Source organism: Tachyglossus aculeatus, chromosome 7 (assembly GCF_015852505.1).
Source record: "Tachyglossus aculeatus isolate mTacAcu1 chromosome 7, mTacAcu1.pri, whole genome shotgun sequence".
In the NCBI taxonomy this organism is placed as follows: Eukaryota; Metazoa; Chordata; class Mammalia; order Monotremata; family Tachyglossidae; genus Tachyglossus; species Tachyglossus aculeatus.
In genome coordinates, this window is record NC_052072.1 from 355,744 (window position 1) to 374,432 (window position 18,689).

Consider the following 18,689-nt stretch of genomic DNA (forward strand, 5'->3'; position numbering starts at 1 on the left):
AGACTGTGAGCCCACTGTTGGGTAGGGACTGTCTCTATATGTTGCCAATTTGTACTTCCCAAGCGCTTAGTACAGTGCTCTGCACATAGTAAATGCTCAATAAATACGATTGATGATGATGATGATGTTGTAAGCACTGGGGTGGTTACAAGGTGATCAGGTTGTCCCACGGGGGACTCACAGTCTTAATCCCCATTTTACAGATGAGGTCACTGAGGCCCAGAGAAGTGAAGTGACTTGCCCAAAGTTACACAGCTGACAATCAATCAATCGTATTTATTGAGCGCTTACTGTGTGCAGGGCACTGTACTAAGCGCTTGGGAAGTACAAGATGGCAACATATAGAGACAGTCCCTACCCAACAGTGGGCTCACAGTCTAGAAGGGGGACAATTGGTGGAGCCGGGATTTGAACCCGTGACCTCTGACTCCCAAGCCCGGGCTCTTTCCCCTGAGCCACGCTGCTTCTCCGGAGAGAGTAGGATTTAGTCAAGCCCCATTTTCCTGATGAGGGAGCCGAGGCTCAGTGAAGTGACTTGCCCAAGGTCATAGAGCAGGCCAGCGGCAGAACTGGGATTAGAACCCAGGTCATTCATTCAGTCGTATTTATTGAGCGCTTACTGTGGGCAGAGCACTGTACGAAGCGCTTGGGAAATACAAGTCAGCAACAGAGACGGTCCCTACCCAACAACGGGCTCACAGTCTAGAAGGGGGAGACAGACAACAAAACCAAACATGTTAACAAAATAAAATAGAATAAATATATATAAATAAATATATAAATAAATATATAAATATCTAAATACATATAAATATATATAAATAAACCTGTATATATGTATATACCTGTATATATGTATATATGTTTGTACATATTTATTACTCTATTTTATTTGTACATATCTATTCTATTTATTTTATTTTGTTAGTATGTTTGGTTTTGTTCTCTGTCTCCCCCTTTTAGACTGTGAGCCCACTGTTGGGTAGGGACTGTCTCTATATGTTGCCAATTTGTACTTCCCAAGTGCTTAGTAATAATAATAATAATGATAGCATTTATTAAGCGCTTACTATGTGCAAAGCACTGTGCTAAGCGCTTGGGAGGTTACAAGGTGATCAGGTTGTCCCACGGGGGGCTCACAGTCTTCATCCCCATTTTCCAGATGAGGTCACTGAGGCGCAGAGAAGTGAAGTGACTTGCCCAAAGTCACACAGCTGATAAGTGGCGGAGCTGGGATTTGAACCCATGACCTCTGACTCCAAAGCCCGGGCTCTTTCCACTGAGCCATGCTGCTTCTCTAGTACAGTGCTCTGCACATAGTAAGCGCTCAGTAAATGCGATTGATGATGATGATGATGAAATATGTACAAGTAAAGTAAAAAAATAGAGTAATAAATACATACAAACATATATACAGGTATATATACAGGTCCTTATAGATATATATTCATTCAATTGTATTTCAATCAATCAATCGTATTTATTGAGCGCTTACTGTGTGCAGAGCACTGTATTAAGCGCCTGGGAAGCACAAGCCGGCAACATATAGAGACGGTCCCTACCCAACAGTGGGCTCACAGGCTAGAATAAATATGTAGAAGTAAATAGAGTAATAAGTATATACAAATACATATACAGGTCCTTATACATATATAGATAGATAGATATACATTCATTCATTCAGTCGTATTTATTGAATTCAATCGTATTTATTGATCCTCTGACTCCGGGCCCGGGCTCTTTCCGCTACCGTTAATCGATGGATTTGGAAGCCGAGTCAGTTCCTCCCTGCCTCGGGAGCCCAGACTTACTCCCTCAAACCGAGTTCAGTGCTCTGGAAGGGATTTCTTCTTCGGAAAACCATCGTGTCAGCCCAGCCTGACACGGCCAATGAACCAACCGGGAATCGCTACCCTCTCGGTCCGACAGCCGGCGAGCTGGGCGAGTAATAATAAAAATGATGGCATTTATCAATCAATCAATCAATCAGTCAGTCGTATTTATTGAGCGCTTACTATGTGCAGAGCACTGTACTAAGCGCTTGGGAAGTACAAATTGGCAACACATAGAGACAGTCCCTACCCAACAGCGGGCTCACAGTCTAAAAGGGGGAGACAGAGAACAGAACCAAACATACCAACAAAATAAAATAAATAGGATAGAAATGTACAAGTAAAATAAATAAATAAATAAATAAATAGAGTAATAAATATGTAATAAATAAATATTTATCAAGCGGTTACTATGTGCAAAGCACTATTCTAAGCGCTGGGGAGGTTACAAGGGGATCAGGTTGTCCCACAGGGGGGCTCACAGGGTTGTCAGGGGTTCAAATCCCGACTCCGCCACTTGTCAGCCGTGTGACTTTGGGCAAGTCACTTAGTTTCTCCGTGCCTCAGTTCCCTCATCTGTAAAATGAGGATTAAGACTATGAGCCCCCCCGTGGGACAACCTGATCACCTTGTAACCTCCCCAGCGCTTAGAACAGTGCTTTGCACATAGTAAGCGCTTAATAAATTCCATCATTATTATTATTATGGGTTCAAATCACGACTCCGCCACTTGTCAGCTGTGCGACTTTGGGCAAGTCACTTAACTTCTCTGGGCCTCAGTTACCTCATCTGTAAAATGGGGATGAAGACTGTGACCCCCCGTGGGACAACCTGATCCCCTTGTAACCTCCCCAGCGCTTAGAACAGTGATTTGCACATAGTAAGCGCTTAATAAAATGCCATTATTATTATTATTATTATTATTATTCTCTGTGCCTCAGTTCCCTCATCTGTAAAATGAGGATTAAGACGGTGAGTCTCTCGGGGGACAACCTGATCACCTTGTATCTCCCCCAGTGCTTAGAACAGTGATTTGCACATAGTAAGTGCTTAATAAATGCCATCATTATCATTAGTAATAATAGTATCAATACTAATATTTAGTATCAATTATTATAATTAATTATATATAATATTTATTATACTGTATGGCTCAGTGGAAAGAGCCCGGGCTTTGGAGTCAGAGGTCATGGGTTCAAATCCCGGCTCCGCCATTTGTCAGCTGTGTGGCTTTCGGCAAGTCACTTCACTTCTCTGGGCCTCAGTATCTCATCTGTAAAATGGGGATTAAGACTATGAGCCCCCCGTGGGACAACCTGATCACCTTGTAACCTCCCCAGTGCTTAGAACAGTGCCTTGCACATAGTAAGCGCTTAATAAACTGCCATTATTACTATTATTATTATTCTCTGTGCCTCAGTTCCCTCATCTGTAAAATGAGGATTAAGACTGTGAGTCTCCCGGGGGCAACCTGATCACCTTGTATCTCCCCCAGTGCTTAGAACAGTGACTTGCACGTAGTAAGTGCTTAATAAATGCCATCATTATTATTAGTAGCAATAGTATTAACACTAATATTAATTAGTATCAATTATTATAATTAATTATTTATAATATTTATTATACTGTATGGCTCAGTGGATAGAGCCCGGGCTTTGGAGTCCAAGGTCATGGGTTCAAATGCTGGCTCCGCCAATTGTCAGCTGTGTGGCTTTGGGCAAGTCACTTCACTTCTCTGGGCCTCAGTATCTCTTCTGTAAAATGGGGATTAAGACTGTGAGCCCCCCGTGGGACAACCTGATCACCTTGTAACCTCCCCAGTGCTTAGAACAGTGCTTTGCACATAGTAAACGCTTAAGTGCCATCATTATTATATTATTATTATGTATCATTATATTGATTATATTATAATGATAATTATATTGTTATATATAATAATTATATTATTATAACAATTAATTATTATAATTACTAAGTGTTAACACTAATAATAGTATTATTAGTATAGTGCCTGGCACATCGTAAGCAGTTACTAAAGACCACTATTATTTTTATTATTTTTATTACGAGGGAAGACTTCACCAGGGGCACTTCCCTGTAGACGCCTACAAGATCTGTTTGCCAACCGTGTTGACTGAGTGTGTCCTTTGCTCTGAGCACTGGACTGAGCGCTTGAAGAGTCCAGTAAGTCAGTAGACGTGGTCCCTGTCCTCGAGGAGTGTCCAGTCTAGCAAGCAGAACGACAGCTAGCAGCGTGGCTCGGTGGAAAGAGCACGGGCTTTGGAGTCAGAGGTCATGGGTTCGAATCCCGGCTCCACCACATGTCTGCTGTGTGACCTTGGGCAAGTCACTTCTCTGAGCCTCAGTTACCTCATCTGTAAAATGGGGATTAAGACTGTGAGCCCCACGTGGGGCAACCTGATTACTTTGTATCCCCCCAGCGCTTAGAACAGTGCTTTGCACATAGTAAGCGCTTAACAAATGCCAACATTATTATTATTATTATTATTAACTAGGGTTGGAGGAGGCAATGTGAAGAGCAAGCAAAGCCCAGCACCGTTTTCCACGGTGGCTTTGTTGCTCTTATTGGACCGAGTTTAGGGGAAAGCAGTGTGGCCTAGGCCTGGGAATCGGGACCTGGGTTCATTCATTCGTTCAGTCGTATTTATTGAGTGCTTACTGTGTGCAGAGCACTGTACTAAGCGCTTGGGGAGTACAAGTTGGCAACATATAGAGACGGTCCCTACCCAACAACTCATGCCGGTTCTGCTATTTGCCTCCCGGCCCACCTTGGGCCCGTCACTCTGCTTCTCTGTGCCTCAGTTTCCTCAATTGTGAAAGGAGATTCAGTTCTCCAAAACTCCCTAGACCGGAAGCCCCCCACGTGGGTCAGAGACTGCGTCTGATCTGATTTTCTTGCATTTATTTGTTATTTTATTTTATGGTCTTTGTTAAGTGCTTACTACGTGTCACTGTTCCAAGCGCTGGGATGGAAACAAGCGAATCAGGTTGGATACAGTCCCTGTCCCATATGGGGGTCATAGTCACCATCCCCATTTTCCAGATTAGGTAACTGAGGCAGAGAGAAGCAAAGTGACTTGCCCAAGGTCACACAACAGACAATTGGCAGAGCCAGGATTAGAACCCACGACCCGTCTCCCAGGCCCAGGATCTTTCCATTAGGCCATGCGGCTACAGCAGCTGTTGGTTCTTAGTTTGGGCATCGTTTTGTGAGGGTGGCTATTTTTTGGGTAACTAATCTAGCAATAAGGGAAACAGGAGAAAAGGAGAATTAAAAGTAAAGGAGCCAAAGGAGTGGGGGAAAGCTGAGAAAGGTAGTTCACTTCTTTCTACTGCAGTCTCAAAGGGGTTCCTACCACAAAGCTCAATCAGTCATTCAATCCATGGTATTTACTGAGCGCTTATTGTGTGCAGAGCGCTGTACTAAGCACCTGGGAGAGTATGCTACCACAACAACAAAGATGCATTCTTGTATCTTGTATCAACATTGTATCTTCTCCAATGCTTAGTGCAGAGTAGGTTCTAAACAGATGTGGTGGTTATTTTATTGAATGATTATTGTTGTTATTAAATAGCGGCCTCTGGTCTCATAGCGTTTGAACCGGGTGAGTGGCAGTGCCGGGGGCCAGCACCCCCACAGTAGCTTCTTGGTGTGGAGGCCCAAGCCCTTGTTTTCCTCTTGTCAGCGACAGTCCTGGGCCCCCACTCATCCCCGGTGTGCCGGGGCCGGCCAGACAGCTATTCCGCAGTGTGTGCCAAACCCACCCCCGATCATCTCCTCCTGACGCATTTGCCCTTTGCTGACTGATTGCTGGCTGCTCCCAAGGCACATGCTGCTCCTTTCCTCCCTTCCCTGCCTTTCCTCCTTCACCTCTCTCCATCTCTTCTTTCCTCCCTTTCTCCTTCTCTTTCACCCTCTTCCCCTCCCTCCCCTTTCCCTTCTCTCTCTCCCCCTCCCTCTCTTTCTCTTCCTCCCCCCTTCTTCCCCTTCTCCCTCCCTCCTGCTCTCTTTCTCTTCCTTCCCCCTCACGTCCCTCTCTCTCCCTTCCTCCCCTGCTCCCTTCCTCCTCTTCTCTCCCTCCCTCTCTCCCTCCAACTCTCCCTCCCTCCCTCTTTCCCTCCTTTTCTCTCCCTTCCTCCCTCTCTCTCCCCCTTTTCCCTCTTCCTCTCTCCCTTTCTCTCTCTCCCCATTCCTCCCTCTCTCCTTTCCTCCCTCTCTCTCCTTTCTCTCTCTCCTCCTTTCTCCCTCTCCCTCTCTCCCTTTCTCCTTCTTTCTCCCTTTCTCCCTTCCTCCCTCTCTCTCCCCCTTTTCCCTCTCCCTCTCTCCCTTTCTCCTTCTTTCTCCCTTTCTCCCTCTCTCTCCCCCTTTTCCCTCTTCCTCTCTCCCTTTCTCTCTCCCCCTTCCTCCCTCTCTCCTTTCCTCCCTCTCTCCTCCTTTCTCCCTCTCTCTCTCTCTCCCCCTTTCTCCTTCTTTCTCCCTTTCTCCCTTCCTCCCTTCCTCCCTCTCTCTCCCCCTTTTCCCTCTTCTTCTCTCCCTTTCTCTCTCTCCCCATTCCTCCCTCTCTCCTTTCCTCCCTCTCTCTCCTTTCTCTCTCTCTCCTCCTTTCTCCCTCTCTCTCTCCTCCTTTCTCCCTCTCCCTCTCTCCCTTTCTCCTTCTTTCTCCCTTCCTCCCTCTCTCTCCCCCTTTTCCCTCTTCCTCTCTCCCTTTCTCTCTCTCGCCCCCTTCCTCCCTCTCTCCTTTCCTCCCTCTCTCTCCTTTCTTTCCTCCTTTCTCCCTCTCTTTGTTTTTCCTTCTTTCTCCTGCTCTATCTCTTCCCTTTCCTCCCTCTCTCTCCTTTCCTCCATCTCCCTCTCTTTCTCTTTCCATCCCCCTCCTTTCCCCTCTCCCCCGCCCCTCCCCGAAATGGAAACTGGGCCTCTTTGGCGTTTCTGTACGGTTTCCAGAAGGACCCTTGGCTGTAACGTCTTTTTTCTTCTTGCTGCGCAGGTGTGTACAAAGCAACATTGTGTTGCTGACTCAAGCCTTCAGAAGGAAGTTTGTCATTCCAGACTTTATGTCTTTCACCTCTCACATCGATGAGCTGTACGAAAGTGCGAAGAAGCAGTCGGGAGGAAAGGTACCTTTTCTGCATGAAGATTTCGTTTCCCACCCAGTTGTTTTAGCAAGCGTTGAACCACAGAGAGCCAAATCATCGAATCTGCGGTCACTTGATTTCAGATGGGAATCCTAAGACCAATTGATTTGTTTTGAAAATTTTTTAACTGGCATTCAGGTTAGCATTAGCAGGAGTCTAATTTCTTTCTACATAATAATAATAATAAATGATCCTTATGGTAAGTGTTAAGTGCTAACTATGTGTCAAGCACTGTTCTAAGCCCTGGGGTAGATACAAGTTAATCAGGTTGGACACAGTCCCTGTCCCACATGGGCCTACAGTCTTAATCCCATTTTACAGATGAGGTAACTGAGGGCCAGAGAAGTGAAGTGGGTGGCCCACGGTCACACAGCACCAGACATGTGGTGGAGCCAGGATTAGAACCCACGACCTTCTGACTCCTAGACTGCTTCTGCCAAGTCTCCCCAGGAATATTTCAGTGGAATGGTTGCATTAAGTCGTCTGGCATCATGGGCAGCCCTGAGTCTTTCTGGTTCAGTCCAGTCCTCCCAGTCCAGCCCCCCCCCCCCCCCCCACCCCCCAGTCCTCCCAGTCCCAGATCAGGCCAAGGCCCGGGATTGGGGCGGGTGGTCCCAGGAAGCCGTTCCACTGGGGCCTCGTCCTTTTCCAATGAGTTGGCATTGGAGGAGCCGCAGTATCCCGGGGAGGATGTGGGCGCCGAGTCCTTTCCTCAGCCCGGAGGGCCGTCCCGCTCGCCGTCGTGCGACGGTCCCAGAGTGCGGCGGTGGTAGCGTGGGGACCCAACTAGGGAGGCCCCTCCAGCCCCGGGCCAGGCCATGTGACAGTGGAAGTTCAAGCGCCCGCCGCGGGGCCCGTCCAGTGGACTGAATCAGAGAAGCAGCGTGGCTCAGTGGAAAGAGCCCGGGCTTTGGAGTAAGAGATCACGGGTTCAAATCCTGGCTCCGCCACTTGTCAGCTGTGTGACTTTGGGCAAGTCACTTCACTTCTCTGGGCCTCAGTTTCCTCATCCATACTTCATGCTGCTGCCCGGATTATCTTTGTCCAGAAACGCTCTGGGCATATTACTCCCCTCCTCAAAAATCTCCAGTGGCTACCAATCAATCTGCGCATCAGGCAGAAACTCCTCACCCTGGGCTTCCAGGCTGTCCATCCCCTCGCCCCCTCCTACCTCACCTCCCTTCTGTCCTTCTCCAGCCCAGCCCGCACCCTCCGCTCCTCCGCAGCTAATCTCGTCACCGTACCTCGTTCTCGCCTGTCCCGCCATCGACCCTCGGCCCACGTCATCCCCCGGGCCTGGAATGCCCCCAATCCCTCTGCCCCTCCGCCAAGCTCGCTCTCTTCCTCCCTTCAAGGCCCTTTTGAGAGCTCACCTCCTCCAGGAGGCCTTCCCAGACTGAGCCCCTTCCTTCCTCTCCCCCTCGTCCCCCTCTCCATCCCCCCCATCTTACCTCCTTCCCTTCCCCACAGCACCTGTATATATGTATATATGTTTGTACATATTTATTACTCTATTTATTTATTTTACTTGTACATAGCTATTCTATTTATTTTATTTTGTTAGTAAGTTTGGTTTTGTTCTCTATCTCCCCCTTTTAGACTGTGAGCCCAATGTTGGGTAGGGACTGTCTCTATGTGTTGCCAGTTTGTACTTCCCAAGCGCTTAGTACAGTGCCCTGCACATAGTAAGCGCTCAATAAATATGATTGATTGATTGATTGATTGACTGAAGACCTCTTTTTTTGTCTAGGTGGCCGACTATATCCCTCAACTGGCCAAGTTCAGCCCTGACTTGTGGGGAGTGTCGGTTTGTACGGTGGATGGACAGAGGTAACGGTTTCCTAATTCTCCCTTTCTGCCTCTCCCTGATTCGCTCCCTTTCTTCACCCCCCCTCAGCCCCACAGTCATCATCATCATCATCATCAGTCGTATTTATTGAGCGCTTACTATGTGCAAAGCACTGTACCACAGTCCTTATGTTCATACCCATAATCTACTTATTTATATTAATGTCTGACCCTTTCGGGCAGGGAACTTGTCTACCACGTGAAGCAGCGCGGCTCAGTGGAAAGAGCCCGGGCTTTGGAGTCAGAGGTCATGGGTTCGAATCCCGGCTCCGCCACGTGTCTGCTGTGTGACCTTGGGCAAGTCACTTCACTTCTCTGAGCCTCCGTTACCTCATCTGTAAAGTGGGGATTAAGACTGTGAGCCCCACGTGGGACAATTTGATCACCTTGTCCCCCCACCCCCAGCGCTTAGAACAGTGCTCTGCACATAGTAAGCGCTTAACAAATGCCATCATTATTATTATTGTTGCATTGTCCTCTCCCAAGCTCCTGGTCCGGTGCTCCGCATACAGCGAGCGCCCAGTAAATGCGAATGAGATCCGTAACGACCCTGTCCGCTGCTCATATTTTGACGATTGCAGAATATTGGTGGACGTTTTGGGGTTCACTCACTGGGAGCGTTTCCCCCAGCCCCTTGGGCGCAACCACTGTTCCTGCTCGAAGGCCCGAGGGAAGGTTTCAGGAAGAGGGATAAAACCTTCAGGTTCAGTGACCTGAAGGAGTATCGGCTCGGAAAGCCGAGCTCACGGGCCATGGATCTCGTAGCCCCGTTGGCCTAAGTGTGTCTTGGGGCGCGCACGCTTGGTTGTTCGCGTTGGCCTAGAAATGCAAACGTCGGGCGATTCTAATCGGTCCGAATAAATCGGTTGGTAAATAGTGGCGTGGGATTTTCCGTGTTGGTCCATCCGTGTCGATCCAAGGGGATGATCGGGGCGGATCCGGCGGGGGCGGGAATGCGAGGCCCGCGCTCACGGCCTCCGCCTGTCTGTCTCATCCACAAGGCACTCGATCGGAGACACCAAGGTCCCCTTTTGCCTGCAGTCCTGCGTGAAGCCGCTGAAATACGCCATCTCGGTGAACGACCTGGGAACGGAGTACGTGCACCGTTACGTGGGCAAAGAGCCGAGCGGACTGCGCTTTAACAAGCTGTTCCTGAACGAAGATGGTAAAACACATCGGGGATGGGGGGTTTCAGCTGCTAGAATAATAATAATAATAATGTTCGTATTTGTTAAGCGCTTACTATGTGCCAAGCACTGTTCCAAGCAACGGGGAGGGGATACAAGCTTGTCCACGTGGGGTTCACAGGCTTAATCCCCATTTTACAGATGAGGGAACTGAGGCCCAGAGAAGTTGACTTGCAGCGTGGCTCAGTAGAAAGAGCCCGGGCTTTGGAGTCGGAGGTCATGGGTTCAAATCCCCGCTCCACCAGTTGTCAGCTGTGTGACTTTAGGCAAGTCACTTCACTTCTCTGGGCCTCAGTTCCCTCATCTGTAAAATGGGGATTAAGACTGTGAGCCCCCTGTGGGACAACCTGATCACTTTACCTCCCCAGCGCTTAGAACAGTGTTCTGCACATAGTAAGCGGTTAATAAATGCCATCATTATTATTATTATTATTATTATTGTTGCCCGAAGTCACACAGCTGACAAGTGGTGGAGCCGGGATTAGAACCCATGACTTCCAACTCCCAAGCCCGGACTCTTTCCACTGAGCCACGCTGCTTCTCCGAGGCACCGTTCACCGGTGCGACTCCGTTACCTTTCCCCAGTGATGGGGGTTAGACTGGAACCTCGCTGTGGCTAGGGAATGTGTCTGTTTATTATTATACTGTAATCATTATTAGTAATAATTACCATAGTAATAATGATTTTATAATAATGTATTATATTATAATACTACTATATTACTAATATACTATTTATATATAGTATAATAATATACTAATATATATTACTAATAATACTAATACTAATATATTATAATAATATAATAATAATGTATTTGTTAAGCACTTATTATGTACCAAGTACTGTTCTAAGCGCTGGGGTAGATACAAGGTAATCAGTTTGTCCCACGTAGTGCCCACAGATTTATTATTATGGTGTTTGTTAATCAATCAATCAATCGTATTTATTGAGCGCTTACTGTGTGCAGAGCACTGTACTAAGCGCTTGGGAAGTACAAGCACTTACTATTCGTTAAGTGCTTGAGTAACAGTACGGTGTTAGGAGATAGAGCATGGGCCTGGGAGTTAGAAGGTCATGGGTTCTAATCCTGGCCCCCACCACTTGCCTGCCTTGTGACCTCGGGCAAGTCACTTCACTTCTCTGTGCCTTAGTCACCTCATCTGTAAAATGGGGATTGAGAATGTGAGCCCCACATGGGGCAGGGGCTGTGTCCAACCCTCTTTGTTTGTATCCACCCCAGTGCTTAGTACAGTGCCTGGCACATAGTAAGCACTTAACAAGTACCACAGTTCATTCATTCAATCGTATTTAAGCGCTCAATAAATACGATTGATGATGATGATGATTTATTGAGCGCGTACTGTGTGCAGAGCACTGTACTAAGCGCTTGGGAAGTACAAGTTGGCAACATATAGAGACGGTCCCTACCCAACAGTGGGCTCACAGTTATTATTATGTGCCAGGCACTATGCTAAGCGTTGGGTTGGACACAGTCCCCGTCCCACCTGGGGCTCACAGTCTTAATCCCCATTTTACAGATGAGGATACCGAGGCCCAGAGAAGTGAAGTGACCTGCCCAACCTCACCCATTAGACCCATTAGAGAAGCAGCGTGGCTCAGTGGAAAGAGCCCGGGCTCTGGAGTCAGCGGTCATGGGTTCAAATCCCGGCTCCGCCACTTGTCTCAGTGGAAAGAGCCCGGGCTTTGGAGTCAGAGGTCATGGGTTCAAATTCCTACTCTGCCAATTGCCAGCTGTGTGACTCCGGGCAAGTCACTTCACTTCTCTGGGCCTCCGTTCCCTCATCTGTAAAATGGGGATCATCATCATCATCAATCGTATTTATTGAGCGCTTACTGTGTGCAGAGCACTGTACTAAGCGCTTGGGAAGTCCAAGTTGGCAACATATAGAGACAGTCCCTACCCAGCAGTGGGCTCACATTCTAAAAGGGGGAGACAGAGAACAAAACCAAACATACTAACAAAATAAAATAAATAGAATAGATATGTACAAGCAAAGTAAATAAATAAATAGATGAAGACGGGAAGCCCCCCGTGGGACAACCTGATCACCTTGTAACCTCCCCAGCGCTTAGAACAGTGCTTTGCACATAGTAAGCGCTTAATAAATGCTATCATTGTTGTTGTTATTATTATTATTATTATTATTATTATGTGGCAGAGCCAGGATTAGAACCTTGGTTCTCTGACTCCCAGGGAGGCCTGGGCTCTTTCCACCAGGCCACACTGCTTCGCTTCCTCTTCCAGCCCGAACTGACGTTTCCGTATTGGCCCCCGTGGGAAATGGATTTTGTACAAATGCCAATAATATAATGTGGAAGGACATTATTAAAGATAAACACTACCCTGAAATTGTACCGGCAGAAGCCTGATTAGGTCATGAGAACGAATAAAAACAATTAGCGGGCCCCAGTCATTTCCCCGCCGGGGTGATGGCCTCCAGGAGGAAAAGGAAGCCCAGCTGGGCTCCGATTCCTTAGCCTGCGGCCGTGCTGGCCTGGACCGTGGCTCAGTGGAAAGAGCCCGGGCTTTGGAGTCAGAGGTCATGGGTTCAAATCCCGGCTCCGCCAACTGTCAGCTGTGTGACTGTGGGCAAGTCACTTCACTTCTCTGGGCCTCAGTTCCCTCATCTGTAAAATGGGGATTAAAATTGTGAGCCCCCCAGGGGACAACCTGATCACCTTGTCGATCAAGGTGGTAGAACAGTGCTTTGCACATAGTAAGCGCTTAATAAATGCCATTATTATTATTATTGTTATTATTGTTATTATTATTATTATTCTGCTAAGAAGGGGGCCTGGGAGATTCTGTGAGCTGGAATGCAGGAGACTGAGTGACGTGCCCGTGGAAGTTTGAGTTCAAGCGCTTAGTACAGTGCTCTGCACCCAATAAGCGCTCAATAAATACGATTGATGGAAACCGGTCGGCATTCCCTGGGTTACCTTGCCCGGCGGCAATTTGAGCTGGGTGCCGTCACCGTGGCATTTGCCATTAACATTTAAAGACTAGCAGTCGATCGCTTAAATGGAAATACCTCGTGAGAACGTCGTCTTTCAAATTGCTGCGGACTCAAAGATGACATGAAGGGAGTCAGTCAGTGGTGTTTGAGGGCTTATTATGTGTAGAACACTGAACTGAGCGCTTGGGAGAGAAAGATACAACAGAGTTGGCAGATACATTCGCTGCTCCCCCTCGTCCCCCTCTCCATCCCCCCCATCTTACCTCCTTCCCTTCCCCACAGCAGCTGTATATATGGATATATATTTGTACAGATTTATTACTCTATTTATTTTACTTGTACATATCTATTCTATTTATTTTATTTTGTTAGTATGTTTGGTTTTCCCTGCTCCCCCTCCTCCCCCTCTCCATCCCCCCATCTTACCTCCTTCCCTTCCCCACAGCACCTGTATATATGTATATATGTTTGTACACATTTATTTCTCTATTTATTTATTTATTTATTTTACTTGTACATATCTATTCTATTTATCTTATTTTGTTAGTATGTTTGGTTTTGTTCTCTGTCTCCCCCTTTTAGACTGTGAGCCCACTGTTGGGTAGGGACCGTCTCTATATGTTGCCAACTTGGACTTCCCAAGCGCTTAGTACAGTGCTCTGCACACAGTAAGCGCTCAATAAATGTGATTGATGATGATGATGAGGATTTATTACTCTATTTTACTTGTACAGATCTATTCTATTTATTTTACTTTGTTAGTATGTTTGGTTTTGTTCTCCGTCTCCCCCTTTTAGACTGCGAGCCCACTGTTGGGTAGGGGCTGTCTCTATATGTTGCCAACTTGGACTTCCCAAGCGCTTAGTACAGTGCTCTGCACACAGTAAGCACTCAAATATGATTGATTGATTGATTGATTGCTCAAAATGGGCTTAATAAGAAGAATCATAATGATGATGGTATTTGTTTTTGTAATGATGATGGTATGGTATCATCTGTAAAATGGTGATTAAGACTGTGAGCCCCCCGGGGACATCCTGATCACCTTGTAACCTCCCCAGCGCTTAGAACAGTGCTTTGCACATAGTAAGCGCTTAATAAGTGCCGTCATTATAGGGAAGCAGTGTGGCTCAGTGGAAAAAGCCCAGGCTTTGTAGTTCTGCCAATTGTCAGCTGTGTGACTTTGGACAAGTCACTTCACTTCTCTGAGCCTCAGTTCCCTCATTTGTAAAATGGGGATTAAGACTGTGAGCCCTCCGTGGGACAACCTGATCATCTTGTAACCTCCCCAGCGCTTAGAACAGTGCTTTGCACATAGTAAGTGCTTAATAAATGCCATTATTATTATTATTACCTGTAAAATGGTGATTAAGACTGGGAGCCCCCCGTGGGACCACCTGATCACCTTGTAACCTCCCCAGCGCTTAGAACAGTGCTTTGCACATAGTAAGCGCTTAATAAATGCCATCATTATAGGGAAGCAGTGTGGCTCAGGGGAAAGAGCCCGGGCTTTGGAGTCAGAGGTCATGGGTTCAAATCCCAGTTCTGCCATTTGTCAGCTGTGTGACTTTGGGCAAGTCACTTAACTTCTCTGTGCCTCAGTTACCTCTTCTGTAAAATGTAAAATGGGGATTAAGACTGTGAGCCCCCCGTGGGACAACCTGATCATCTTATAACCTCCCCCCCCGCACCCCCCCCCCCCGCTTAGAACAGTGCTTTGCACAAAGTAAGTGCTTAATAAATGCCATTATTATTATTATTATCTGTAAAATGGTGATTGACTGTGAGCCCCCCCCCAGGGACATCCTGATCACCTGGTAACCTCCCCAGCACTTAGAACAGTGCTTTGCACATAATAAGCGCTTAATAAATGCCATTGTTATAGGGAAGCAGTATGGCTCAGTGGAAAGAGCCCAGGCTTTGGGGTCAGAGGTCATGGGTTCAAATCCCAGCTCCGCCAATTGTTAGCTGTGTGACTTTGGGCAAGTCACTTTTCTCTGTGCCTCAGTTACCTCATCTATAAAATGGGGATGAAGACTGTGAGCTCCCCGTGGGACAACCTGATCATCTTGTAACCTCCCCGGCGCTTAGAACAGTGCTTTTCACATAGTAAGTGCTTAATAAATGCCATTATTATTATTTGTTAAGAGCTTACTGTGTGCCAGGCACTGTTCTCAGCTGTGGGGTAGTTACAAGAAAATCGGGTTGGACACAGGCCCTGGCCTACATAGGGCTCACAGTCTTCATCCCCATTTTACAGATGAGGGAACTGAGGCACAGAGAAGCCAAGTGACTTGCCCAAGGTCACACAGCAGGCAAGTGAAGGAACTGGGGTTAGAACCCGTGACCTTCTGACGCCCAGGCCAGGGCTCTAGCCACTAGGCCATGCTTGAGGGGGGACCATGAAGCAATAATAGTAATAATAATGATGGCATTTGTTAAGCGCTTACTATGTGCAAAGCACTGTTCATTTATTCATTCATTCAATCGTATTTATTGAGCGCTTACTGTGTGCAGAGCACTGTACTAAGCGTTTGGGAAGTCCAAGTTGGCAACATATAGAGACAGTCCCTACCCAACAGTGGGCTCACAGTCTAAAAGGGGGAGACAGAGAACAAAACCAAACATACTAACAAAATAAAATAAATAGAATAGATATGTACAAGTAAAATGAATGAATAAATAGAGTAATAAATATGAACAAACATATATACATATGTACAGGTGCTGTGGGGAAGGGAAGGAGGTATGGCCACGGTCCCTACCCAACAGCAGGCTCACAGTCTTGAAGGGCGAGACAGACAACAAAATGAAACATATTAACAAAATAAAATAAGTAGAATAAATGTGTACAAATAAAATAAATAGAGTAATAAATACGTACAAACATGTATACATATATACAGGTGCTGTGGGGAGGTGAAGGAGGTAAGGTTGGCGGGGGATGGGGAGCGGGAGGAGGGGGAGAGGAAGGAGGGGGCTCAGTCTGGGAAGGCCTCCTGTTTTAAGCACTGGGGGGGATACAAGGTGATCAGGTTGTCCCACGGTGGGCTCACCGTCTTCATCCCCATTTTACAGATGAGGGACAAGTGACTTGTCCCAAGGTCACACAGCTGACAAGTGGCGGAGCTGGGATTAGAACCCATGGAGAAGCAGCGTGGCTCAGTGGAAAGAGCCCGGGCTTTGGAGTCGGAGGTCATGGGTTCGAATCCCGGCTCCGCCAACTGTCTGCTGTGTGACTTTGGGCAAGTCACTTAACTTCTCTGGGCCTCAGTTCTCCCTTCTGTAAAATGGGGATTAAAACTGTGATCCCCCCGTGAGACAACCTGATCACCTTGTATCCCCCCAGCGCTTAGAACAGTGCTTTGCACATAGTAAGCGCTTAACAAATACCGTTATTATTATGACCACCTCCCGCAGAGCTTAGAACAGTGCTTAGCACATAGTAAGCCCCTCATTCATTCATTCAATCATATTTATTGAGCGCTTACTGTGTGCAGAGGACTGTACTGAGCGCTTGGGAAGTACAAGTTGGCGACATATAGAGACGGTCCCTACCCAGCAGCGGACTCACGGTCTAGAGAAGCAGCGTGGCTCAGTGGAAAGAGCCCGGGCTTTGGAGTCAGAGGTCATGGGTTCGAATCCCGACTCCGCCACACGTCTGCTGTGGGATCTTGGGCAAGTCACTTCACTTCTCTGGGCCTCAGTTCCCTCGTCTGTAAAATGGGGATGAAGACTGTGAGCCCCACGTGGGACAACCTGATCACCTTGTAAATTCCCCAGCGCTCAGAACAGTGCTCTGCACGTAGTAAGCGCTTAATAAATGCCATTATCAAGTCACCTAACTTCTCTGGGCCTCAGTGACCTCATCTGTAAAATGGGGATGAAGACTGTGAGCCCCACATGGGCCAACCTGATCACCCGGTATCCTCCCCAGCGCTTAGAACGGTGCTCTGCGCATAGTAAGCGCTTAACCAATGCCAATTATTATTGTGATTAGAGGAAATACCGTAATTATTATGAACAGTAAGCAGGCACATTCCCTGCCCACAGCAAGTTTCCAGTCCGGAGGACGCGGGGTGGGGTGGCCACGGGTGGGAACGCCTGGGTCGACAACCCCGGCGTGGGGGTGGACTTGGGAACCTTTCAGCGGAAGGGGACACGTGGCCGGAGCCCGGATCGTCGGTTTATGAGTGGTAAAGGTCAACTGGCCAAGGATCCCTTATCAGTCAGGGCTATCACAGCGACGTCTCCGCGCGGCCCACCCTCCACCGGGCTCCGTCCGGGCCCCGAGGGTTTGGTACTGTCTGCTGATTGATGATGATGGCATTTATTAAGCTCTTACTATGTGCAAAGCACTGTTCTAAGCGCTGGGGAGGTTACAAGGTGATCAGGTTGTCCCACGGGGGGCTCACAGTCTTCTTCCTCATTTTACAGATGAGGGAACTGAGGCCCAGAGAAGCGGAGGGACTTGCCCAAAGTCACCCAGCTGATAAGTGGCGGAGCCGGGATTCGAACCCATGAACTCTGACTCCAAAGCCCGGGCTCTTCCCACTGAGCCCCGCTGCTTCCCCAAGGTGATTGACCTTGGGCAAGTCACTTTACTTCTCCGGGCCTCAGTTCCCTGATCTGCAAAATGGGGATTCAACTCCTGTTCTCCCTCCTACATAATAATAATAATAATAATGATGGTATTTGTTCATTTTTAATTTTTAGACTGTGAGCCCACTGTTGGGTAGGGACTGTCTCTATATGTTGCCAATTTGTACTTCCCAAGCACTTAGTACAGTGCTCTGCACATAGTAAGCGCTCAATAAATACGATTGATGATGATGATATGTTAGTTTTTAATTTTTAGACTGTGAGCCCACTGTTGGGTAGGGACTGTCTCTATATGTTGCCAATTTGTACTTCCCAAGCGCTTAGTACAGTGCTCTGCACATAGTAAGCGCTCAATAAATACGATTGGTGATGATGATGTTAAGCGCTTGGAACGTGCCAAGCACTGCTCTAAACACTGGGGTAGAAATAAACTAATCAGGTTGGACACAGTCCCCGTCTCACGTGGGGCTCACAGTCTTAATCCCCATTTTACGGATGAGGGAATTGAGGCCCAGAGAAGTGAAGTGACTTCCCAAGGTCCCAGAGCAGATGGCGGAGAGAGGATTAGAACCCAGGTCCTTCTGCATCAACTAGGCCATGCTACTGTGAGCTCCGTGTGGGATATCACAGTCTTTTAGACTGTGAGCCCACTGTTGGGCAGGGACTGTCCCTATATGTTGCCAATTTGTACTTCCCAAGCGCTTAGTACAGTGCTCTGCACACAGTAAGCGCTCAATAAATACGATTGATGATGATGATGATATGATGATCTTGTACCTACCCCAGCGCTTAGTACAGCGCTGGGCATGTAGTAAGCTCTTCGTCCCCATTGCGATGCTGCCGATGCTTCTGGTGGATTGAGGGAAAACTTGACCACATCGCTCAGTACCATGTCCAGTGGTGAAAAAACTGTGTTTTTTGGGTCTAGACTAATAGGATGGGGCCCACCCCACCACCGAGGCGTCGGTCTGTGGCAGCCCACTCCTGGGCATGCTGACCTCCCCATCGAGATCGGGCTTTGGGAAGGCCAGCCCTCCTGTCAGGAATATCCCCCTGGCCTGGAATGCCCTCCCTCCCAACA

At 47.6% G+C, this 18,689-nt stretch overlaps 1 protein-coding gene across 3 annotated transcripts in view; it reads left to right on the forward strand.

Annotated features, from left to right (window-relative positions):
* GLS (glutaminase) overlaps positions 1-18,689 on the forward strand; it is a 130,047-nt gene that overhangs the window by 47,877 nt on the left and 63,481 nt on the right. For all 3 annotated transcript variants that reach the window (XM_038749414.1, XM_038749416.1, XM_038749415.1), the window contains exons 4-6: positions 6,842-6,971; positions 8,740-8,819; positions 9,839-10,002. In XM_038749414.1, the coding sequence (XP_038605342.1) occupies positions 6,842-6,971; positions 8,740-8,819; positions 9,839-10,002 (374 nt within the window). The remainder of the gene's footprint in view (positions 1-6,841; positions 6,972-8,739; positions 8,820-9,838; positions 10,003-18,689) is intronic.